The sequence below is a fragment of the Oncorhynchus masou genome, chromosome 6, assembly GCF_036934945.1.
Source record: "Oncorhynchus masou masou isolate Uvic2021 chromosome 6, UVic_Omas_1.1, whole genome shotgun sequence".
Classification (NCBI taxonomy): domain Eukaryota; kingdom Metazoa; phylum Chordata; class Actinopteri; order Salmoniformes; family Salmonidae; genus Oncorhynchus; species Oncorhynchus masou.
In genome coordinates this window covers 30,932,512-30,958,755 of record NC_088217.1, presented here as the reverse complement: position 1 = coordinate 30,958,755, position 26,244 = coordinate 30,932,512, and the positions used below count along the sequence as shown (strand labels likewise).

At 42.2% G+C, this 26,244-nt stretch overlaps 1 protein-coding gene across 5 annotated transcripts in view; it reads left to right on the top strand.

Annotated features, from left to right (window-relative positions):
* The window catches only part of LOC135541886 (la-related protein 4-like), a 33,629-nt gene extending 10,833 nt beyond the window's left edge, over positions 1 to 22,796 (top strand). For 4 of the 5 annotated variants that reach the window (XM_064968362.1, XM_064968364.1, XM_064968367.1 and 1 more), the window contains 16 exons: positions 595 to 736; positions 1,110 to 1,268; positions 4,340 to 4,415; positions 6,162 to 6,298; positions 8,056 to 8,159; positions 8,466 to 8,576; positions 9,780 to 9,833; positions 14,140 to 14,352; positions 16,839 to 16,945; positions 17,415 to 17,456; positions 18,108 to 18,347; positions 18,723 to 18,774; positions 18,881 to 19,045; positions 19,237 to 19,364; positions 19,485 to 19,674; positions 19,862 to 22,796. In XM_064968362.1, the coding sequence (XP_064824434.1) occupies positions 595 to 736; positions 1,110 to 1,268; positions 4,340 to 4,415; positions 6,162 to 6,298; positions 8,056 to 8,159; positions 8,466 to 8,576; positions 9,780 to 9,833; positions 14,140 to 14,352; positions 16,839 to 16,945; positions 17,415 to 17,456; positions 18,108 to 18,347; positions 18,723 to 18,774; positions 18,881 to 19,045; positions 19,237 to 19,364; positions 19,485 to 19,674; positions 19,862 to 20,245 (2,304 nt within the window). In that variant the 3' untranslated portion in view covers positions 20,246 to 22,796. The remainder of the gene's footprint in view (positions 1 to 594; positions 737 to 1,109; positions 1,269 to 4,339; positions 4,416 to 6,161; positions 6,299 to 8,055; positions 8,160 to 8,465; positions 8,577 to 9,779; positions 9,834 to 14,139; positions 14,353 to 16,838; positions 16,946 to 17,414; positions 17,457 to 18,107; positions 18,348 to 18,722; positions 18,775 to 18,880; positions 19,046 to 19,236; positions 19,365 to 19,484; positions 19,675 to 19,861) is intronic. The other variant, XM_064968363.1, reaches the window with a different exon arrangement.
* Positions 22,797 to 26,244: the final 3,448 nt, after the last annotated feature.

The following is a 26,244-nucleotide window of genomic DNA, read 5'->3' as shown; positions in this document are numbered from 1 at the left end:
ATGCATTAGTTGGAAAACAAATGCATCCCAGACATTTAACTCCACAAAAACGACATATCGTGGTAATGTAATATTTAGCCTATGGTTTTGACAAATGTGTGTTAATTGCCACATCTTTGCCACGCACTATTTTATTCCACTATGGCGGCATTTCAATTAGAGGTGAATGCTGTAACGTGCAAATATTTGATATGGGCTTTCTTGTGCTTTGCATTGGTGTCTGACTTTCAATTGAAGGTGAAAGGTGTAATTTGAATCTCAGCCAATTTGAACTGGTCTAGAATTAAACATCAGCATGCATTCATGGCTGATTCATTGAGTTGTTTCCATTTCAAACATGGCTATTAATGATAATGAAAATATGATGGAGGGCATTGAACATTTAGCCTGTTAAGCAGCTTTCATAACATATCACTCTCCAAATGGACTTGATCAGCGTAGGGTTGATTGATGTTAATGGTATATGATAGTGTATTTGACAGCATTGGATTTTTGAAAATGCAGCAATATTGGAATATGAATCCATGATCTCTAAATAAGCATTTGACAGAAACCTACAGGAGCCTAAAGGTGTTTCTGTATTTTGTCATACAGGTCACCACAAAGGGAGCAGGGCTAAACCCCAATGCCAAAGTCTGGCAGGAGATCCCTGTGCCCCAGAGCCAAGTCCCAGAGGACAGCACGGAGGGCACCCACTGGCTAGAGACTACCCCCACTTCTGCTGATGTCACTGAGGGTAAATGCCAATCCCAATGCACCGCTGCAGTTTTTATATACCTACATTCACACACAGGCCTAACTAGATCTTCATCACAGACCTAGATAAGATATTCGCTTTGTGTTTTAAATGGAATTGATTTTCTTCGAAATTTTACATGTGTTAAGCATGTGGTTTAGGGCACTTGATTAGCGGAGTTGAGTGCACAGTTGCCTTCTTAGAAGGACCGTTAATCCAGGCCTGAGATCATCCTAACCCTGATCTGTGGATGGACCGAAAATAAATCAGTTATTAGTCTGTGGAATACATAGCCTCCCTGGTTCAACCTTGACAGTGTCTCTTTCCCTGTCAGACTCTTATCTACCACATGACTCTACCATCTTCCTCCCAGGTTATTCAGAGGCTCCCCCAACTGAGGATAAGGGATACGGCACGGAGTACTCAGACCCGTCGGACAGTAGTGCCCGTTTACCCACAGAGGGTGTACTGAACGGCATGGATCCCCCTGAGCTGGGGTACCCCCTCTATGACTCTGTGACTGAGTCAGCAGGTCAGTAGCAGTCCTCAGGTCAGCTCCTTCTGGGTCAGAAGCTTTTGACATGGCATGCTCTGATCTGGTGTTGGGGGGAATTGGCTACATTTACTTAATGTTTTTAATTTATTTAAAATTTTTGGGGGATCAAACTGGGGCTTGGGTGGTGGGCGTGGCCTTCCTGTTGGCCGCAGTGGCACATTTTTGCGGTTTGAAAGCTAATTTCCTGCAATTCTACACATTTTGCCATGGTAGATGTTATCTGAGTGACTCAAACATAATAATAGAATCAATGGGGGCCCCATGCCATGACAAAATACTCCTGATTACATACTTTTTTTAAATGTTAGATTCTCTCTGGCTGTATAGCTTTTATTTTGGTGATTGTTAGTTGTCAAAGATTATCTCATGTAAAAAAAGATATGTCCATTTATCTTTTCATAGTTGATCTGGTTTTAAACTTTAAACAGTTCTTCCATACTGAAAATTCACACACTTAAGTATGTGGACACCCTTTCCAATTAGTGGGTTCGGCTATTTCAGCCACACCCGTTGCTGACAGGTGTGTAAAATCAAGCACACAGCCATGCATTCTACATATACAAACATTGGCAGTAGAATAATCTTACTGAAGCACTGTGACTTTCAACGTGCCACCATCATAGTTAGTTTGTCAAATTTCTGCCCAGCTAGAGCTTCCCCGGTCAACTGTAAGTGCTGCTATTGTGGAGTGGAAGCATCTAGGAGCAACAACGGCTCAGTCGCGAAGTGGTAGGCAACACAAGCTCACAGAACTGGACCACGTAAAAATCGTATGTCCTCGGATGCAACACTCACTACCGAGTTCCAAACTGCGCCTGTAAGAAACACCAGCACAATAACTGTCGGGAAATGTGTTAACGTGGCCGAGTAGCCGCACACAAGCCGAAGATCACCATGCGCAATTCCAATCGTCGGCTGAAGTGGTGTAAAGCTTGCTGCCATTGGACTCTGGAGCAGTGGAAATACGTTCTCTGGAGTGATTAATCACGCTTCACCATTTGGAAAAACGAGATCCATACAGTAATGGTTTGTCGATCCCTGACCTCAACCTCACCGAACACCTTTGGGATGAATTGGAATGCCGACTGCGAGCCAGTCCTAATTGTCCACCATCAGTGCCCGACTTCACTAATGCTCTTGTGGCTGAATGGAAGCCAGTCCCCGCAGAAGCCAGTTCCAACATCTAGTCGAAAGCCTTCCCAGAAGAGTGGAGGCTGTTATAGCAGCAAAGGGGAAACCACCTCCGTATTAATGCCCATGGTTTTGAAATGAATGTTCGACGAGCAGGTGTTCACACACTGTTGGTCAAGTAGTGTATGAGAGCAAAATTTTGTTTTGAACATAGGCGGTCTGAAAAAACACTTAGGCGGCCCACCCAAGACTTTTCTATGCAGAAAAAAACCTGAATGGATATTGTACTGTTTATTGCCGTACACACACACACACTACCGTTCAAAAGTTTGGGGTCACTTAGAAATTTCCTTGTTTTTGAAAGAAAATATATTATTTATTTTTTCTCAATTTAAAATAACATAGTGTAGACATTGTTAATGTTGTAAATGACTATTGTGGCTTGATAACGGCAGAGTTTAAAAGGTATATTTGCATAGGCGTACAGAGGCCCATTATTAGCAACCATCACTCCTGTTCCAATGGCATGTTGTGTTAGCTCATCAAAGTGTTAGCTCATCCAAGTTTATCATTCTAAAAGGCTAATTGATCATTAGAAAATCCCTTTGCAATTATGTTAGCACAGCTGAAAACTTGTGCTGATTTTAAAGAAACAATAAAACTGGTCTTTAGACTAGCTGAGTATCTGGAGCATCAGCATTTGTGAGTTCGATTACAGACTCAGAATGGCCAGAAACAAATAACTTTCTTCTGAAACTCGTCAGTCTATTCTTGTTCTGAGAAATGAAAGCTATTCCATGTGAGAAATTGCCAAGAAACTGAATATCTCGTACAACGCTGTGTACTACTCCCTTCACAGAACAGCGCAAACTGTCTCGAACCAGAATAGAAAGAGGAGTGGGAGGCCCCGGTGCACAACTGAGCAAAAGAGGACAAGTACATTAGTATGTCTAGTTTGAGAAACAGACGCCTCACAAGTCCTCAACTGGCAGCTTCATTAAATAGTACCCGCAGAACACCAGTCTCAACGTCAACAGTGAAGAGGCGACTCCAGGATGTTTTTTTTGCTTCTTTAATCAGAACAACAGTTTTCTGCTGTGCTAACATAATTGCAAAAGGGTTTTCTAATGATCAATTAGCCTTTTACAATGATGAACTTGAATTTGCCCACACAGTGCCATTGGAACAGAGGAGTGATGTTTGCTGATAATGGGCCTATGTAGATATTGGATTAAAAATCTGCCATTTCCAGCTACAATAGTCATTTACAAAATTAACAATGTCTATACTGTATTTCTGATCAATTTTATGTTATTTTAATGGACAAACAATTTGCTTTTCTTTCAAAAACAAGGACATTTCTAAGTGACCCCAAACTTTTGAATGTGTGTCCTGCTACCAGTCACTTTTCAGCACTGTTTACATGTATATTTGCTTTCACACCTATGCTGACATTCTTGCACTGACACACTCACCACTTAGCTGCTGCCAAACTGTTTACCTTTATTTATCCTGCTACCAGTTATTTTTTTTCCTAATTCCTGCCTACATGTACATATCTACCTCAAATACTCAGTATTGCTGAACATTGTGAATTTGCTACTGGTAATGACCCTGTATTTATTTTCCTCTCTTTAATTGTATCATTAGTTTAATGTTGAATAGTGCAGTGTTGGGAAGTGAAGCATTGCACTGTAAATGTGACAAATACAACAAAGTTAAACTACATTTTCTCAGTTTTGCCTTTCATGAAGTATCGTCATTTAGTGTTGCCTGAATTAATTGAATATTGATTACCAATGGTATCGATCAGATGTATGGCTTTGGTAACAGTTGTTATGCACACAGAAATAAAACTTGTAGCTTTGCAGCCTATACCCAAACATGAATTGTGATATGAAATTGCATGTGTGCAGTGGAGGAACAGCAGCCCCTCCCTGAAGAGAGCCTGAGAGAGTCTCTGAAGAAACAGCTGGAGTTTTGCTTCTCAAGGTAAGTAGTAAACTGCTATTGAAGAGCCTGTTTTTAAATGGTTGTTATAACTTCGTGTTTATTTTTTTTAACCTTTTTTACATTTTTAATTTATTTTTTAAACCTTAACTGACTTTAGGCAAGTCAGTTAAGAACAAATTCTTATTTACAATGACTGCCTACGAACAGTGGGTTAACTGCCTTTGTTCAGGGGCAGAATGACAGAATTTTACCTTGTCAGCTCGGGGATTCGATCTAGCAACCTTTCGGTTACTGACCCAATGTTCGAACCACTAGGCTATCTGCAGTCGGAATTGCAACGTCTCTTACTGACCTAAGCAATTCCAGATGTTGTGTGATGGTTTATGTAATGAATCAAGCAGACCTTGGATTTGAACAAAAGCTGTACTCCCGGGGATGATCAGTATCGCGCTTTGAAGGACCCAGGAGCACTGTGACTGCAGGATTGTCCTCTTCATCTCTCTATAAATCGCTTCACCCTTTAACTTTCCTACTCCCTCTACACCGCTTCCAACTCTCCCTCTTTCCTCTCCATCAGTACAGTGTGACTGACCTAATGATTGAGGTCTTTGAGGGGAACAAGGAAAAGAAACATGGGAACATGAATGTATACCACCTCTTTTTAGTCTCATGTTCCCAAATTGGAAATTAAAAAAAATAAAATAAAAATTTAAACTTTGGATAAAAGTAGAATCAGACCTTAAAAAGTGTATGTCATACACTATAGTTGGAGAACATGGGTAAGTAATCCTGTTTAAGAAGTTGCTAGATGTATAATCCCATTTAGAGAAAAAGGCTTTTTGCTTTGTTATTATGGGGTGTTGTGTGTAGGTTGGGGGGGGGGGGGGGGGACAATTTAATCCAACGTAACAAAGTGGAAAACGTTAAGGGGTCTGATTACTTTCTGAATGCACTGTATGACAAAGATTGGCATCATGCATGGCTTAGCACATCGGCAATCAACATTAACAGCAGAAATCACCTGGCCAGCTCAGCTAGCAAGCTGGCTATAATGTTACCTGTTTGCAACTGGGAGGCTAGCTAGCTAACAATAGCTTGCAATGAATACAACCTTTGGATACAGTTGAGCCAATATCGTATGCACATGTAGCTAGCTTGACATTTTAACTGTAGACGCTTGTGTATGGATTATGATAATTCACAGCAGACTAAAACATTTTCAAAATAATCCTTCCCACTCTGCTTCAATCAGACTGCTTTTGCCACAGAAGACAGCACAGAGTCGATACCAGCAGCTGTATTCAACACTGTTATTGAAAGCTGTAGCTACAACTACACTGCATGTTGTCCATGATGAAAATATTGGTACATCTAATGATCTATGGCTCGTTCAAATATCCGTGGTAGCAGGGCCTGCCATTTGACAGAAGCCTTGAGTGACAGAACAGACTCTCATGAATGTCCCAGTCCCCCCATTATCCCAACCAATCATGGCTATGTAAGATTCTGGATTTTCTCCATGACTAAACAGCTTTCTGATTCACGTTTTTATATTTACAGTTTGAGGTGTTTTTATTCAGGCACATGAAAGTTCACATGTTCAAAAAATAAATGCATTTAGATGGGGAAAAACACTTCACTTTAAAATGCCTTTCCTGTGGAGTAGTAAAATGTAAAATGTGTCTTACGCCCAGCTTCAAGAATCGGAGCACAAATGTATCTTAGCTCCCCATAGCATGTAACAAACATGGCTTGTTGGTTTCTCATGCCCTCTTCTGTCTTCAGAGAGAATCTGTCCAAGGATCTGTACCTGATGTCCCAGATGGATAGTGATCACTTTGTCCCCATCTGGACCATCGCCAGCATTGAGGGCATCAAGGTCCTCACTACCGACATGGACCTCATCCTGGAGGTACTACGAGGTATGAACAAAAACCCACCTCACCTTTGACCCTATAGGAGTGGGGAGAACTGTGGAAATAGTCTCCCTGGACAGGCTTATACTGTAGCCTGCTACATGACTGGTCAGAAACAAGCTCAGGTTGCAGGATTTCTACCCAAACTAAAAATCACTTAGCACAAGTTGTAACCTCATACCAGATGTTGTGTTGACACATGGCTGGGAACGAGATTAGTGGTGGCTAGAACTGCATTGTTAGATCAATTAGTAATAGTATCGAGAAGGATTGTGGTAGTCAAACTTAAAACAATATACTTAGTCCCTACAAAATGACAAATTACTTATTCCACATTTTTGTTACAGCCTGAATTCCAAATGGGTGAGAAATATATTTGTCTTCTACTCAATACCCTATAATGCCACATTTTTTCAAATCCATTAAAAATTGAATATGTCATTTACATAGGTGTTCACACCCCTCAGTCAACACATGTTAGAATCACCTTTGGCAGTGATTACAGCTGAGTCTTTTTGCGTAAGTCTCGAAGAGCTTTGCACAACTGGATTGTACAATATTTGCCCATTCTTTGAAAAATTCTTCAAGCTCTGTCAAGTTGGTTGTCGATCATTGCTAGACAGCCATTTTCAAATCTTGCCATAGATTTTCAAGGCAATTTAAGTCAAAACTGTAACTAGGCCACATAGGAACATTCATTGTTGTCTTGGTAAGCAACTACAGTGTATATTTGGCCTTATGATTTAGGTTATTGTCCTGCTAGAAGTTTAATTTGTCTCCCAGTGTCTGTTAGAAAGCAGACTGAATCAGGTTTTTAACTAGGATTTTACCCGTGCCTAGCTCTTTTCTTTTCTATTTTTCCCCAAAAACAACTCCCTCGTCCTTGCCAGTGAAAAGCATACGCCACCACCATGCTTGAAAATATGGTACTCGGTGACGTGTTGGATTTGCCCCAAGCATAACGCTTTGTATTCAGGACAAAGTTGATTTCTATGGATTTCTTTTGCAGTATTACTTTAGTTCCTTATTGCAAACAGGATACATGTTTTGTAATATTTTTATTCTGTACAGGCTTCCTCCTTTTCGCTCTGTCATTTAGGTTAGTATTGTGGAGTAACTAGAATGTTGTTGATCCATCCTATTCATCATTGCCCTCTTGGTGAAATTCTTGAACGGTTTCCCCCTTCTCCGGTAACTGAGTTAGGAAGGACGCCTGTATCTTTGTAGTGGCTGGCTGTATTGATACACCATCCAAAGCGTAATTAATAACTTCACCATGCTCAAATGGATATTCAATGTTTTTCTTCTCTCATCTACCAATAGGTGCCCTTTTGTGGCATTTGAAAACCTCCCTGGTGTTTTGGTTGAATTTGTGCTTGAAATTCACTACTCAACTGAGGGACCTTGCACATCATTGTATGTGGGGTACAGAGGTGTGTGAGTGTGTGTAGGCCAGTGACACACAATCTAAATTTCATCAATTTTAAATTCAGGCTGTAACACAACAAAATGTGGGAAAAGTCAAGGGGTGTGGATACTTTCTGAAGGCACTGTCATAGTAGTAATTAATGGGAGCAGCATTAGGTAGGTGAGAAACATGATCCATGTTAAAGTTGAGTGAGGGTTTTCAAGCACTTTGGGGTAGGTATGCCATGAACCTGGCTTTGGGAGCAAACTCACTCAAATGAGAGCAAATATTCCTCACTGAGTCATTATTTGAAAAGGCGCTAGTAAATTTGATATATTTTTGTGTGTGGTTTCAGCCTCGCCCATGGTACAAGTTGACGAGATGGGGGAAAAGGTTCGGCCCAATCACAAGCGCTGCATCATCATTCTGAGGGAGGTGCCAGAGACCACACCTGTAGAGGTAACAAAATTTAGAATGAGCTTTTTTGTGTTTGAGCGTTTTTTCCGGTTTACATTCTATGTAGCCCACTGCCCTAGCACTAAACAGCTGATTCAAATAACCAAGTAATCATCAAGCTTTTATTATTTGAATAAGCTGTGTAGTACTTGGGCAAAAAAATAAAAATGTACCCCTTGGGGTCACTAGGACCGAGTTTGGGAAACGCTGGTGTAGCCATTTGCGCATTACATGTGAAGAATATCATTTATTTTGTTGCAGAACTCTAAGAAAGGTTCTAACACCCTCATCTTCTCTCTATTTCCTCAGGAAGTGGAGGCTCTCTTTAAGAATGAAAACTGTCCCAAGGTGATGAGTGTTGAATTTGCGGCCAACAACAACTGGTACATCACATTCCAGTCGGACACTGATGCACAGCAGGTAGCGTTGCACTTCCACACTCTTTAGTCAGTCAGTGAAAATGTCCTTATTCAAAGTTCACTGCATGCGTGTTGAATTTGCACATGTTTTTTTGCTATTTGTCTTCTGATATTGTATAAATGTAATTTCCTATTTGTTAGTTCAATCAAACCAACACAGTTCTGTTGATTGATCTATGCTGAACAAAAATATAAATGCCACGTCAAGTGTTGGTCCCAGACATTTTCCTTACGCACAAAAAGCTTATTCGTCTCAAATTTGTTTACATCCCTGTTAGTAAGCATTTCTCTTTGCCAAGATAATCCATCCACCTGACGGATGTGGCTCATCAAGAAACTGATTAAACAGCATGGTCATTACACAGGTGTACCTTGTGCTGGGGACAGAAAAAGGCCACTCTAAAATGCGCAGTTTTTGTCACACAACACAATGCCACAGATGTCTCATATTTTGAGGGAGTGACATGCTGACTGCAGGAATGTCCCCCAGTGCTCTTGCCAGATAATTGAATGTTCATTTCTCTACCATAAGCTGCCTCCAACGTCGTTTTAGAGAATTTGGCAGTACAGTACGTTCAACTGGCCTTGCAACTGCAGACCACGTGTAGCCCCAGGACTTCCACATCTGGTTTCTTCACCTGTAGGATCATCTGAGACAGGTCACCCGGACAGCTGATGAAACTGTGTAGTATTTCTGTCTGTAGTAAAACTCATTTTGATTGGCTGGGCCTGGCTCCCCAGTGGGTGGGCCTATGCCCTCCAGTTCCATGCATGACTGCGCCCCTGCCCAGTCATTGGAAATTCGTAGTTTAGGGCCTAATTTATTTATTTCAATTGACTGAATTTCCTTATGAACTGTAACTCAGTAAAATCTTTGAAATTGTTCCATGTTTATTTTTGTTCAGTATAGTTTACCAGCCTAGTGAAAAGTTGTGTTTACACAGGTAGCCCATTCTGATATTTTTTAACAAACGAGATCAGCTCTGGAAAAAGATCTGATTTGATTGGTCAAAGACAAATGAACTGGCAGGCCCCTGTTTCGTTTGTACTTGGAGGCTATTTTCTGTTTGTGGGGTTGATGCTGCTGCTGTGTCTGCAAGTTGTATATAAAAGAAAAGCTATTTAGACATGTAATCATATCTCCTACATGTGAAAAGGTATTGTCCAGCTCTCACAGTACTTTGTTTTTCCTCTTCTTCCTCAGGCCCACAGATATCTAAGGGAAGAAGTGAAAACGTTTCAGGGAAAACCCATCATGGTGAGTACATGTACTGTTCCTTTAACATGTGAGACATGCTGCTTTTATATTAAGTGATTTCAGTGCCAACAGAAAATGTATTTGAATTCAATATTTTTGAAGTTGTTGAATATTTTTGCATTTGTAATGCACAAATTGAGTTCATAAGTTACACTTGTATTTCATGATTTGAAACTGAATTGAATGAATATTGCATTCAGTTTTAAAATTCAATATTTATATATTTTCTTTCAATATGGTTAATATTGCATTCATTGTCTGTGTATAAAGTTTACAAACTAATTTCAAGTTGACCAAGTTTCATATTCAGTTTTGCTATTTGGCATGATTCATTCATTTTCTTCCAATGAATTTGCCTCTAGCGTTATAAGCCTTTATCACCCCATTCCTGAAAGCTACGACCCTCTGGAGCATAGTCATTCTGTTCCCCTCTATGGACACATTAAAAGGGAGTGTGACAAAAACAGCAATTTGGCCCCCATTACAATTTAGTTGAGTAGCCCTGTCATAGACCTTCTTAACCTCTCTAGGCTAGATTGGACGCTACCGTCCAACCTGACCAACATCCAGTGAAAGTGCAGGGCGCCAACTTCAAACTACAGAATTGTAAATATTTAACATTCTTGAAAATACACATGCAATATGTCAAATTAAAGCTTGACGACTTGTTAATCCAGCCACGGTGTCCGATTTCAAAAAGTCTTTACGGCGAAAGCAAACCATGCAATTTTCTGAGGACAGCGCCCCATCAAACACACAGACAATCATACACTGCTCAAAAAAATAAAGGGAACACTTAAACAACACTATGTAACTCCAAGTCAATCACACTTCTGTGAAATCAAACTGTCCACTTAGGAAGCAACACTGATTGACAATACATTTCACATGCTGTTGTGCAAATGGAATAGACAACAGGTGGAAATTATAGGCAATTAGCAAGACACCCCCAATAAAGGAGTGGTTCTGCAGGTGGTGACCAGACCACTTCTCAGTTCCTTTGCTTCCTGGCTGATGTTTTGGTCACTTTTGAATGCTGGCGGTGCTTTCACTCTAGTGGTAGCATGAGACGGAGTCTACAACCCACACAAGTGGCTCAGGTAGTGCAGCTGATCCAGGATGGCACATCAATGCGAGCTGTGGCAAGAAGGTTTGCTGTGTCTGTGAGCGTAGTGTCCAGAGCATGGAGGCGCTACCAGGAGACAGGCCAGTACATCAGGAGACGTGGAGGAGGCCGTAGGAGGGCAACAACCCAGCAGCAGGACCGCTACCTACGCCTTTGTGCAAGGAGGAGCAGGAGGAGCACTGCCAGAGCCCTGCAAAATGGGCATGTGTCTGCTCAAACGGTCAGAAACGGACTCCATGCGGGTGGTATGAGGGCCCGACATCCACAGGTGGGGGTTGTGCTTACAGCCCAACACCGTGCAGGACGCTTGGCATTTGCCAGAGAACACCAAGATTGGCAAATTCGCCACTGGCCCCCTGTGCTCTTCACAGATGAAAGCAGGTTCACACTGAGCACATGTGACAGACGTGACAGTCTGGAGATGCCGTGGAGAACGTTCTGCCGCCTGCAACATACTCCAGCATGACCGGTTTGGCGGTGGCATTTCTTTGGGGGGCCGCACAGCCCTCCATGTGCTCGCCAGAGGTAGCCTGACTGCCATTAGGTACCGAGATGAGATCCTCAGACCCCTTGTGAGACCATATGCTGGTGCGGTTGGCCCTGGGTTCCTCCTAATGCAAGACAATGCGAGACCTCATGTGGCTGGAGTGTGTCAGCAGTTCCTGCAAGAGGAAGGCATTGATGCTATGGATTGGCCACCCTTTTCCCCAGACCTGAATCCAATTGAGCACATCTGGGACATCATGTCTCGCTCCATCCACCAACGCCACGTTGCACCACAATGTCCAGGAGTTTGCGGATGCTTTAGTCCAGGTCTGGGAGGAGATCCCTCAGGAGACCATCCACCACCTCATCAGGAGCATGCCCAAGCGTTGTAGAGAGGTCATACAGGCACGTGGAGGCCACACACACTACTGAGCCTCATTTTGACTTGTTTTAAGGACATTACATCAAAGTTGGACCAGCCTGTAGTGTGGTTTTCCACTTTAATTTTGAGTGTGACTCTAAATCCAGACCTCCATGGGTTGATACATTTGCTTTCCATTGATAATTTTTGTGTGATTTAGTTGTCAGCACATTCAACTATGTAAAGAAAAAAGTATTTAATAAGAATATTTCATTCATTCAGATCTAGGATGTGTTATTTTAGTGTTCCCTTTATTTTTTTTGAGCAGTGTATTTCATCCCGCCAGGCACGACACAAAACTCATAACTATATAATTTGTGCCTTACCTTTGAAGAGCTTCTTCTGTTGGCACTCCAATATGTCCCATAAACATCACAAATTGTCCTTTGTTCGATTAATTACATCGTTATATCTCCAAAATGTCCATTTATTTGGTGCGTTTGAGCCAGAGAAACACTGGTTCCAACTTTGCTTAACATGACTACAAAATATCTAATAAATTACCTGTCATCTTTGTCCAAACATTTCAAACAACTTTCCTAATCCAGCTAGGTATTTTTTAACGTAAATAATCTAACATTTAAGACGGGATAAACTGCTTTCCTTAGCGGATAAAAACAAAGTGGAGTGAGCTTTCAGGTCGCATGCCCCAACCACAACAGTACACTAGACTCGATCCTCGTTCTGAACAGCCCTACTTCTTCATTTCTCAAAGGGAAAAACATCAACCAATTTCTAAAGACTGTTGACATCCAGTGGAAGCGAAAAGAACTGCAAGCAAGTGCCTTAGAAATCTAGATCCACATAGAAAACTCAGTGAAAAGAGTGAAATAAAAAAAATAATTCCTGGATGGTTTGTCAAATAAGGTCTGTTATACTCAGACATCATTCAAAGCGTTTTCTATCCAAATCTACTAATATGCATATCCTAGCTCCTGGGCCTGAGTAGCAGGCAGTTTACTTTGGGCACACTTCTCACCCGGATGTGAAAATACTGCCCCCTAGCCTAGAGAGGTTAAGGATAGCATTTCCACTCCCTAATTAATCTTGCTCTTGTGATTGACTGGGTGTGAACCGTGTCTCCTGCACAGTACTCTGTTGGCCAACTTAACTAAAGCCTATAGGGATGAGTACAGGAAGCTAACAAGTCTCCAGCAAGGTTACTCATCAAAAGAGAGAGGACATTGGTTACATTTCACCCCTCTTTGACCTCATACTCAGACATCATGGCACCATTATAGCTGATGGGGTTCACTCCAATTTAAAATCATGAAATAAAACTTAAGTTTATGAATTCTATGATTCAATGTGTGCATTACAAATAATTGTATTTTTATTCTGTTGGGACCGAAATGGCTCCTTTAGTTTGGTCAAGGGGGGGCAATGCGTAACATTAGTCAACGGTAAAACTCTGAGATCAGATGATAGGAGTGGGGGGAAGCAGCGCTGTGTGGACTACCTCAGACTGTTTTGGAGTCAGCTGTTATGCGGTCAGATCAGTGACTTGTAAAGGGGGTTGCTGTCTTGTTGGGAGCACGTGGCTGAGCTGTGGCTGCACGACAGTAAGGTCACCTTGAGTTTGTGCCTATATAAGCGTCTGAAAAGGAAGGAGTAAGTCCAGCCAGCAGTCTCTGTCTCGTTCTATTCTAAACTGGTCTGAACTCAATCTCCAGTCATCTCCCCCATTCAAGATGTTATGACATTGTCCACATTTCATTCAACCACTCTTCTTTAGCAGTAGTTGATTGTCATTAAATGTATCTGGCATAACACATTCAGGCTCAATTTCAAATGGTTATCATTTAGGTTGCTAACAATGTGAATTTGATTGTTGTGCTAAATCGAGCTTAATGCCTCAAACTCCAGATCTATGATTTGACTTGCATGATGTTTAAGGCTGGAAAAGCGGTACCCCCCCCGGTGATGATCAGTATCGCGCTTGGAAGGACCCAGGAGCACTGTGGCTGTGGAGGGGTCTCTTCATCTCTAAAACACTACCCTCTCCTCCTCTCTAACTTTCCCTCCCTTTTTCGTCCTCTTCATCGTCCTCTCCCTCCCTCCGTCAGCACAGTGTGACTGACCTAATGACCGTGAGATTATGAGATCTGAGGGGAACAAGGAGCATGGCCTCTTTCCTTCTCTGTGAATGGCAGTGTGGGGAGACGATGTAATGTCAATGTTTATTTTACTGTACATTGTGTTTACATGTCGTGTTCATACTCTCCATTTCCAGTCCTTTACACATCTTCCTGTCGCTCTCTTGCTCTGTCTAGGCTCGTATCAAGGCCATCAACACATTCTTTGCGAAGAATGGCTACCGTAGTGTACCGAACTCCAGTGTGTACAGCCAGCAGGGCCAGTCCCAGTATAACTCAACACACCTCTACATGCAGCAGGTATTCAGCCCCCAGCAGCAGTACCCACTCTACCCCCTGGTGCCACCCACCTGGAACCCATCGCCTGCCCCTTACTTCCAGACCCCGCTGGTGAGGCCCGCTTGATTGTTGTTTCCTGTTGTAACTAGAGGTCGACCATTATGATTTTTCAATACCGATACATTTTTTTGGTCCTCCAATAATCAGTATCGGCCGATTTATGTATATAAATGTTTTTTATTTATTTGTAATAATGACACTTAAAACAATACTGAATAAACACTTATTTTAATATAATACATCAATAAAAATCAGTTTGGCCTCAAATAAATAATGAAATATGTTCAATTTGGTTTAGATAATGCAAAAACAACGTGTTGGAGGAGAAAGTAAAAGTGCAATATGTGCCATGTAAAAAAAGCTAACTTAAGTTCCTTGCTCAGAACATGAGAATATATGATAGCAGGTGGTTCCTTTTAACATGAGACTTCAATATTCCAAGGTAAGAGGTTTTAGGTTGTAGTTAATATAGTATTTATAGGACTATTTCTCTCTACCATTTTGTATTTCATATACCTTTGACTATTGAATTGTCTTATAGGCACTTTAGTATTGCCAGTGTAACAGTATAGCTTCTGCCACCCTCCTCGCCCCTACCTGGACTCGTACCAGGAACACATTGAAAACAGCCACCCTCGAAGCATCGTTACCCATCGCGCCACAAACTCGGTGGCCCTTGCAGAGCAAGTGGAACAACTACTCCAAGTCTCAGAGCGAGTGACATTTGAAACGCTATTAGCATGCATCCCGCTAACTAGCTAACCATTTCACATCGGTTACACCAGCCAAATCTCGTGAGTTGATAGGCTTGAAGTCATAAACAGCGCAATACTTGAAGCATTGCGAAGAGCTGCTGGCAAAACGCATGAAAGTGCTGTTTGAATGAATGCTTACGAGCCTGCTGCTGCCTACCATCGCCCAGTCAGACTGCTCTATCAAATATCAAATCATAGACTTAATTATAACATAACACACAGACATACGAGCCTTTGGTTATTAATATGGTCGAATCTGGAAACTATCATTTCGACAACAAAATGTTTTATTTCAGTGAAATAAGGAACCGTTCTATATTTTATCTAACGGGTTGCATCCCTAAGTCAAAATATTGCTCTTACATTGCACAACCTTCAATGTTATGTCATAATTACGTCAAATTCGGGCAAATTAGTTCGCAACGAGCCAGGCGGCCCAAACTGTTGCATGGTTTGGTGCAGCCGTTCAACGTTTGATTTTTTTCGCAAATGCGCCGTTGTTAAATCACCCCCCTCCGTTGCATCGATTATATGCAACGCAGGACACGCTAGATAAATACATATGGTTGATATTACTAGTTTATTGAGTGATTATGATTGATTGTTTTTTATAAGATAAGTTTAATGCTAGCTTGCAACTTACTTTAGCTTCTTACTGCATTCGAGTAACAGGCAGGCTCTTCGTGGAGTGCAATGACAGGCAGGTGGTTAAAGCGTTGAATCCCGGAGCTGACAAGGTACAAATCTGCCCCTGAACAAGGCAGTTAACCCACCGCTCGCTCCGAGGCCGTCATTGAAAATAAGAATGTGTTCTTAACTGACTTGCCTAGTTAAATAGGTGTAAGGTGTAATAAAAAAATAAATCGGTGTCCAAAAATTCCGATTGTTATGAAAACTTGAAATCGGCCCAAATTAACCAGTCAAATCAAAAATCAAATCAAATATGTTTATATAGCCCTTCGTACATCAGCTGATATCTCAAAGTGCTGTACAGAAACCCATCCTAAAACCCCAAACAGCAAGCAATGCAGGTGTAGAAGCACGGTGGCTAGGAAAAACTCCCTAGAAAGGCCAAAACCTAGGAAGAAACCTAGAGAGGAACCAGGCTATGTGGGGTGGCCAGTCCTCTTCTGGCTGTGCCGGGTGGAGATTATAACAGAACATGGCCAAGATGTCGACCTCTAGCTGTAACTTGTATTGAATTCGATTTGGTTAGAAGTACTGTTGTTCATTCCTAGGATGACCAGCCCCTCCAGAGTGTGTTGGTTGTCATGGGTACAGAAGTGTTGGGTGTACCTGTAGGAACTCTCAAGTTTCAGATGTAATTTTATGATCATTCTGAACAAACATTTTTAGAACATGATTCAAATTATTATTTTTTTTCTGCAAATTGCTCCTATAAATACAAACCTCTGAACCTAATGATGACAACCATGCGCATAGAGGGGTTCAGGCTGGGAGACAAACCACTCTGGGTTCATATATGCCCCCAAATCTTACTCTCCTGTTTCACACCAGTGAACAATAAGATTATGAGATCTGATGATCTGGGTAGGTGATTTAGGAATGGTGGACGTCATCTTAAACATGTCCTGTTCTGACCCATGTGAATTTACCCTGCGTCAGCTGTAACACACATCCTTCACGTTGCGCTCTGGGGTCAGAGGGGGATGACATTTACTAATGTATCACTGTCAGGATCAGCTAATCTTGTAAGAGCTGTGTCATAGAAAACTGAGGTGATTTGACTGGTTGCCATTTTGTGTTCTGCTTTTTCTCCAGGCCCCGTTCCCCAACAGTGGCTTTGTGAACGGTTTCAGCACCCCTGGGAACTACAAGACTGGCACCAGTCCCTTGGGCCTCGGACGACCGCCCTTCAACAGAAACCGGTAGGTGTTTTCTCTCAGGGCAAGAACCCCCATCCGGGTCCATCAGAAGGCTTTATTAGATGGCTTTGACCCAATGATGACATATCGATGCGCATAGAGGTGCTTCAAGCTAAGTGATGAAGACTTTTGGGTTTTCCTTTCTTTCACTCCTTTTTCTTTCTCCTCTATCTCTATCTATCCCCCCAAAGTCACTCGTCTCCACACTTGACCCGATGAGCGTTAAGATTATGAGATCTGAGGGTTCAAACGTCTTATTTGGCCGTCCAAAGTGGTCCAGTGAATTAATCCACAGCCTTACAACATTAGATTCTGTTTTAAAAAGCCAGTTTGACTAGCACCAGGATGGTTGTTGTAATTGAACAGACACTGTAATTTAGTGCACATAATGGTATTTATGTTCATCATCAAAGCAAGACCGTTTTTTGGCTCTGCTGTCATAAATAACTGTTTTTTTTCTTACTCCCCACAGTGTCCCCCTCTATTCTAGAAAGAATGTAATCAATGCATTCAGGTATAAATGATCAGATATCAATCATGTCATCAGTTGATGCTCTCTCACACTTTCATTTCATCCAGTGTCATTCTAAAACATACGCGTTCACAAGCTACGATGTTAATCCAGATTTTAAACCATCCATGTAATGCTACACTGGGGTGTCCTTGGGAACGGTGGTGAATGGCAACCCTCAACTGATATTTTAGATGGCTAGCGTAACTGACAAATGACACTGATCAAATTTTATTGGTCACATGCAGATGTTATTTTGGTTGTAGTGAAATGGTTCCTAGCTCCAACAGTGCAGTAGTATCTAACAATTCACAACAATACACACATCTAAAAGTAAAATAATAAAAAATAAAAAAAATAATTACATTTACATTTGTTGTTTGAATATGGGATCCAGCAAGTTCATTACCCTCAGCTTGTGCCGAGCAAACCAAAACCATTCCCTTAGTATTCTATACAGGAGCATATTTACAATCCCCTTCATTTACCATCTTAATGTTTAATGTCCTGTCCTCCTCATCCTCTGCATGAATCATACTGGAACCCCGCTAGCTGTTTTGTGATCATATCTTTAGACTGAACGATAGATGGCATTTATGCTTGAGCAATTGAGTTTGTTGAGTTGATATGACTGACTGATCTTCCTTTCCTCAGGAACCACGCAAAGAGCCAGCCCCGGCCATGTGACGAGACCCCTCCTCCCTCTGTTACACCCGTATCCCCCATGGTGGATGGCCTGTCGGGCCCCTCCAGCGCTCTTCCTACCCGGGCGGCCGGGGCTCCCCTGGGTAGCACCCCCGAGCCTGGCCTTGTGCCCCCCACCCTCAGGGACACCCTGCCACTGGCTGCAGAGGGGATGCCCAATGGAGACCTGGGCATTGCTGGCAGGGGCAGGTCAGTCTGCACAGAGCCCCTTCATACATCCATCCACACACCCAACAACCTGCTCATACATGAAATGTGATCATGTCCCTGTTGGGCTTTATCAAATGGCTTTGACCCAGTGATGACAAATCGATGCGCATAGAGGTGCTTCAAACTAAGTGATGAAGACTTTGGGGTTTCCCTTTTTCACTCCGCTCTCTCTCCATCCATCTACCCCCCCCCCCAAAGTCATTAGTCTCTACACTTGACCCGATGAGCGGTAAGATTATGAGATCTGAGGGTTCAAACGGGTCTGTCTTGGCCATCCAAAGCCTCCCCAACAAACGATTACCTGTTTGCTTATGATCATCTCTATGCTGTGTGTAACATGTTTATCTGTTGTAGGAGAGGCAGCTACAGAGGGATGCGGAGGAAGAGAGAGGACGAGAGAATCACGGTCAGTTTTCTGCCATTTAATTTTTTCTATCCCATGTTTAGTGTGGTTTATACCCCCTATCTCACCCACATGGTCAAATGTGTGTTTTCTGTGTTTTGGTGTTCAGAGGCCCATCCCTCTGAGCGAGATAAAGGTTCCACAGCCCAAGTTTGACCTGGCGACCTCCAACTTCCCTCCATTGCCTGGGTGTGTGGTCAGCACGCAGGGAGAGCCCTTGCTAGAGACTCGCATGTCTGATGTGGTTCGAGGCCTCAAGGTGACCAGCGACAAGGTGAGGAAAAACCCTGTTAGTTTTTGCCTCCTTACCACTTGATGTGACAGGAAGAAGTGGTCTATAATAACTTGTCTGGTCTGTCACTTAATCCCAACTCTTACATTCCTCTTACTGTAGTTAGTCTCTCAGCCAAACGTCATGTCTTTCACCCCTCTTAAGTCAACTATGTTCATTTCTCTTATTTTCAGCCTGATGTGAATAAGGAGTCTGTGGCCCCTCCTGCTAGTGCCCAAAAGGAGGCTGTGAGTGCGCCCAGTCAGGTCGTGCCGGCCCACAAACCCCCCACCCCTCTGGTTGTGGAGCCCCTTGTTCCAAGGTATGGTTTACCTCTGGCTTACGGCTGCAAAGATCTGCTGTAGCGATTTTGATGATCCAACATGATTTCACTGTTGGAAATTAACCTTATTGGTAATCTTTTCCTCTCCTGCCTGTGCAGTGTTGCTCATCCAGTAAAGAAAGTGGAGAAGCCTGAGCCTCATGTCCAAAAAGAGATGGCTCCACCCCCCACACCACCCTCTTCTCTGCCAACCCCCTCACAGCCCGCCGCTGCAACCAAACCTACGCCCACCCACAGTCAGTCCATCTCCACGGCAACACCATTTCCCGCCACTATCACACCTGCACCGGTAAGACTTCACTCACTGCCTGGTGGATTTCACTGGATACATAATGCATTGGATAGAATGTTGTCAGTTAACATAATTGGTTAAATAGAGATTAATGAAGAGATGTCAGGCCCTAGTCATCCTATGTCTATTTTCTCTCCTCCCCTATTCTCTTTTTTTGTCTATCCATCTTCATCCATCCAACCAGGAGTCAAGGAAACTGAGCTATGCTGAGATGTGCAAGCGGCCAGCCACCCAGCCCCCAGCGCCAAGCACCTCCCCAAACCCTCCCACCTCCCCGGCCAGCCAACCCCTGCGTGAACTGCGGGTCAACAAGGCCGACGAGCCCGCCACCTCCTCCAGCAGCGATGGGGATAGGCCTGAGAAACCTGAGCGGCCTGGAGAAGGCCAGCCCCACCTTGATCCCCTTGGCTCATACTGTGGGGTTAATGGCCCTGCCCGATCCGGAGGGATGGGCCTAAAGTACCGGGATCAGCAGAGAGGTGCGTCCATGAGCCGTCGCATCTCCCCCCAGGGCTGGGCCAGACGGAGCGGGAAGGAACAGAACATTCCCCCCCGGTCACCAAAGTAGCTTAAACAACAACCAACAGACTAACAGAAAAACAAACACAAATCTATATACGTGTGTGTGTATATATATGTAAAGAGATAAATATATATATATATGTTATTGGATGAAAGAACACATTTGCGTTCTTCATCTTAAAGACCCCCCTGAAGCTCGGTCGGACATCCGCTGACCTTTGTTTAAGAAAGACTGCAAGCGGTAATCATTTTAACAGGGGGCCGACACGAGTGTTACAAATCATAAACTGAAGGACTTGTTTGAAAGAATAGCGAGAGATGCTTACATGCTGCCTCACCTTGGTTAGCTTGAAGGCTGTGTCCTCCACTGCTAAATCTATGTTCATTTGGTTTCTGTCAGTGGGGGATGGGGGACAAATATACAGTAATGCCTTGTATCACCAGAATACTGGTAGTTGCAAAGGGGAAAAAAGAAAAGAGCTGTTAGCAAATCTAGTCATTATGCGACACAGCAAAAGATGTGGACATCCACCAATATGACATTGTTATGAGTTGATACATATGAAGCAATTTGTTGAAGGGGTTGGCAAGTGATTATTTTGGCGAAGGGCTAAGGATAGTTCATAAAATGTGTTTTTATGTAGGTTGGAAGCGAGAGGGCCACATGGTTTTAGAGAAGTGCCTGTTTTGAACTGTTCTGAGAGATGGAGTGAGTTGGGAAGCCTGTCAAGCTGCACTTTCTTTTAGGTGAAGAAACAGTCTTGGATGCCTGTCAGCTAAGAGTCTGGAATTATTTTGTGTTCAGAATCAATGGGAAAATATGAATTTATTAGAATCAATGATTTTATTTTCACGGTTGCTGGAAACTTTTGGTATACCCTTGCTTGAGTAGGACATTAAAACCTTTACGATAATGGTGATAGGATACCGTGCAAATGTGGGGAAAAGTTTGGATAGTCAGGCTGTCGGTCACTGAATTGTTATATTTTCCACTCCATTTCCTATTACTTTGAAACATATGGTTAAATGTTTGAGGTGTTGGTCCCAACTGTCTGCCAATCCTGTTTAGTTAAAATATGCTTTGGTTGGTTAATGACGATTGCGCAAGGTACTCTCCGAAGTTTTCCTATACGAACTGCTTGCTTTTGTTTTTTTTAAGTGGTTTAAGTAAAAAAAAAAAAAAGGTTTTAAGTGGTTTGCTACAGTGTGTTATGAACATGACCCACCAATCCATTGGTTGGGATTTGAGTGGATCAGGAAGTGTTGTCATGGGTAACAGCTCATGAGAAAGGGAGGAGTCTTCCCTTAGTGAAGTTATTTGGGAGTTGAGGCAGTCAGCACTCGCATTGTAGACACCTGACACGTTCACAGTTATCATGGATTTGACCATTTTATACGTAGCCTTTTTAAAGGGGCAGTCTGCAGTTGCTACATTCATTATTGGACCTATTATTAATTTATGTACCAATTTTGATTCTTCAAGTATCAAAGCTTTGTTCCACTGTCCTACCCCATCAGAACCCAAAATATAAGCCTGTTTTACTCCAATGTTTGTAAAGAAAGTAAATGCAGACTAAATCTATATAGCCTCAAAACATGGTTAAAACTGTCATTTTTATGCATCCATAGCTCAGTCTATGAATTTGAGCTGTTACATTTCTCCAACCCCATCCCTCAGCTTTTCACTGTAACACGGTAGGGAGAACGCTTTGTTTCAACTGCTGATTGTCATTTTAAGAAGAGTAGTTTTAATTATTTGTGTCTTGCATAAAAGTTTAACCTGTTGTATTAATATGTACAATTAATTGTACCTATGTGGTCAAATGCAGGATACCGGCGTTAACATATACCTTCCTATTTATGTCTTGATGGAACAGGTGGTCTTTATCATCAAATAGAAACCTTTCCACCCCAGATATCTGGCCATTTCAACATGCCATCATATCTGTGCAACATGTTCCAGAGTAGTCTGCCATGCATTTTGGTAGCTCTTGTATCATGTGGAATAGGTTAGATGGTATTTTATAGACTAGTAATGGGATCCCAAGCATGAAACTAGTCTTTGGTACTATGTATTCGAGCTTGCTCATTTTAAAATGGCCTGAATTCAAGTAAACGTACTCAGTTCTCATTCTCTTATTTGTTGGCATCAGGAATTAATCTATAAAGGAGCTTACTGGTTTAGAGCAGCGATCACTGGAATTTTACGTTTTTTTAATGCAAATAAACTTTAAAAAAAAAACTTTTTTAAAAATAAATTTGTCAGGAAAGTTCTTCCCCAGCAAGAGTCCGGTTAGTGTTCTGACTTCTCAATTTGAGTTGATAACATGCAGTACCGAACCTGTCCTAGTATGAGATTAGGTGTGGCCAGTGGAGACTTCCAGGTGTGGTGATAACATGCAGTACCGAACCTGTCCCAGTATGAGATTAGGTGTGGCCAGTGGAGACTTCCAGGTGTGTTGATAACATGCAGTACCGAACCTGTCCCAGTATGAGATTAGGGGTGGCCAGTGGAGACTTCCAGGTGTGGTGATAACATGCAGTACCAAACCTGTCCCAGTATGAGATTAGGGGTGGCCAGTGGAGACTTCCAGGTGTGTTGAGAGTACCGAACCTGTCCCAGTATGAGATTAGGGGTGGCCAGTGGAGACTTCCAGGTGTGGTGATAACATGTCCCAGTGAGATTAGGGGTGGCCAGTGGACCAGGTGTGTTGAACCTGTCCCAGTATGAGATTAGGGGTGGCCAGTGGAGACTTCCAGGTGTGGTGATAACATGCAGTACCGAACCTGTCCCAGTATGAGATTAGGGGTGGCCAGTGGAGACTTCCAGGTGTGGTGATAACATGCAGTACCGAACCTGTCCCAGTATGAGATAAGGGGTGGCCAGTGGAGACTTCCAGGTGTGGTGTTGGTAGGTGTTTTGTGCTTATCGTGTACAGAGGGATGTTTTCTTGTCCGTGAAATGCTGTCAATCTGATCATGTCCGTTTTGGGGTTATCCTTTTTCAATGTTGCCGTTGATTCATTGAACAGAGATTCTGAAGGGTGATAATGATGAATCAAGTTATTTTGGGATGGGATTGAGGGCAGAGCGACTGTCGGATATTAGAGTTTTAGTGTCTGGCTAACTCATAGGATTATGATTTAGCTGCTTTTTTCCCTTGTACATTTCACTTTTGGATTTTCTCTTTACTGTCTTAGTTTTCTTTTGATTTAAGATTTTAATGCATATCTCACGATTGTTTTAAATTCCGTACACGTCCATTGTTTGAAAAATGGAAGTTTGCGTAATATTAGGAGAGTTGACTTGACATGGGGAGCATCAACCTTCAGATCGGTTCCTTTTCTATGCGCTTGCAAACTTGTAATTCAGCCTTTGTGTATTAATGGATTGAACACTATCCAGACCATACATGTATAGAGATCATTATGTGAAAATAACTTTTTTTGCATGGACATTGCCATTTTAAAGTAGTCAACTTGGTGGGGATTCCTATGGATTGGGAGCAATCAACCAATTATCAGCACATTGACCGCCAACTAGCGGCCACAAGAAATGAATTACTCAAGATTTGTTTCTAGACTTCAACACTGTAGCTGGTGGTAAGTTGCCAAATTTAGCGTTACACTTTTCCAATATCAGAAGAAAATTGACTACTTTAAATGGCCAGGTCGCAATTGTAAATGAGAACTTGTTCTCAACTTGCCTACCTGGTTAAGTAAAGGTGAAATAAATAAAAAATGATCCAGACCAAAGTCAAGCAGGCAAAAAGACATCCTTGGGAACTTGCTCCAACACAACTGTTTCTGGGTGGGATGTGGAGAACTCGTAACCCTCCTACTGTTGGATGGTAAAGCTGTCAGTTAATTGATAATGCTCCCAGTCTCTTGATTGGCCAGTTATGCTTGATTAATGTAGTCCTATTTGAGGGAAGGCCACTTGTGTAGGTGGTCTGAATGTTCTTGTACAGATTTTGCGCCTAGAAGGCTAATCTTTGGTCAGGTTTTTTTTTTCTCCCTCTATTAAGCACATTTTAGATTTGAGTAAATCTTTTGAAAGAGTTCCTCAGTTGACTTTAGTTTTTTTAATGTACTCTGATGTACCCTTTTTCTTTCAATGCATTTTTTGTTTTTTGTGTGTTTTTCCCAAAATGTGTGTGTGTGTAGTATTTCCAAAACTGTTATCTGATTTGCTACTTGGGTAAAGTGAGAATGCGGTGCACTGCCTGGGTGCTAGCAGTGCAGTAACATGTTATCTATCTAACCACTGGGCCTATGTTGTTTTTTATATTTTTACATCCATTAATGGCTAAGTTAAGAGCAGCTAGTGGTGTTGTGGAATGAAATGCACTAACTTTTGTTTGAAAATAATCTCTTAGTCCTGTAAGGTGTAAAATCATTTTAGATGTCTACATTGAAGAAAAGGTGTTTAGCAGGTTTGCTGAAATTATTACAGGAATATGGTTTTATTTTTCTTTAACTGTTTTGATTAGTTTTTGTAGCACTTCCCTGCTGGGACAAAGGCGTTGGAGGGGGTGCAGCTGGGACATGGTAACGTACGAGGGTGGGATGTGAGACACTGAATTACTGATTTAATAGATGTCTGAACAAAAACTTAAAAGAATAATAAAGTACACATATTTCTTGTTTTTGCCTTAGATGCTGATTCTGGGTCCTGTGCTTGCAATGATTTTGCTGTCTGTGTGTTTCTAAATGTTTTGTGTGCGGTGCTCTGTGGTCTTGTCCCCAACATCTGTGTTAAAAGTGTGTGTGTGTGTGTCTCCACCAGTTATACTTTAACAGTCTCTTTTCTTCATGTCCAAATAAACGTTTCAGGCCAAACCAAAATTCTAGTGCCTTCTCAGTGTTGAGCTTTTCCTTCTCTGCAAAATAAAAGTAACAAATTCACTTTAATTTTGAGCAGGGCAGGTTTCATGGGAAGGCAGAAATGCGTGGCGCTCGTTATCCCATTCAATTTGTTGTTCACGTGAAAAACAGAATTATTTGCCGTGGTGGGGGTGTGTTGTATCAGTCATGAGTTTCCAAAAGCTTATAACGACCAGAAAGCATACAATGTCCTCTAACCTCTAAGAAATAAGTATCCTTTGGTCATATAGAGGCTGTTTGTAGACCTTGTGTGTACGCATGTTTTGAGTCTCTCGACAATGCTGATAATTGAATACGCTGCTCCAAAACATGACAGCTCCTATAAAAAGGTGTGCAAGCCCAATGGTGGTGGAAGCAGGAACATATACACACTTGTTTGGTGACTGTTGTATCATTTCAAGTGGGAACATGTATGCGAATAAACACTTTGCATTGTATTTATTGAGTTAAACTATATAGTGGGGCAATATAATTGTTTTGTCATTGCATGAGTGCAGTCCATAAGTATCGATCTTGCTTGATATGCTTCCCAAATTTCCAACTGCACACTGTGCCATCATGTTGCAGACTCAGGTCTTAACCTCTTAAAATCAAGTGCCGCTAACAGTTTTGTTCTGGCATCAGCATGGCTTTCAAAATATTACATAGACATAACTTAATCTTTTATATACCATGTATGGTATTTATCTTGTACGTCGCTGGGGCCGAGCTTCCTGCCATCCAGGACCCCTATACCAGGCTGTGTCAGAGGAAGGCCCTAAATGTTAAATGTCTCCAGCTACCCAAGTCATACTGTTCTCTCTGCTACCACACAGCAAGTTGCACTTATCCACCAAGCCTTGAACCAACAGGACCCTGAACAGCTTCTACCCCCATGCCATAAGACTGCTAAATAGTTAGTTAACCAACAGCTATCTGGACTATTTATCTGCATTGCCCCTTTTGCACTAACTCTTTTGACTCACATATGCTGCTGCTACTGTTTATCCTGTTGCCTAGTCACTTTAAGCCTACCTATATGTACATATCTACCTCAGTTACCTAGTACCCCTGCACATTGACTCAGTACTGGTACCCCGTGGACAGTCGTGGCCAAAAGTTTTGAGGATGACACAAGTATTAATTTTCACAGTCTATTGCCTCAGTTTGTACGATGGCA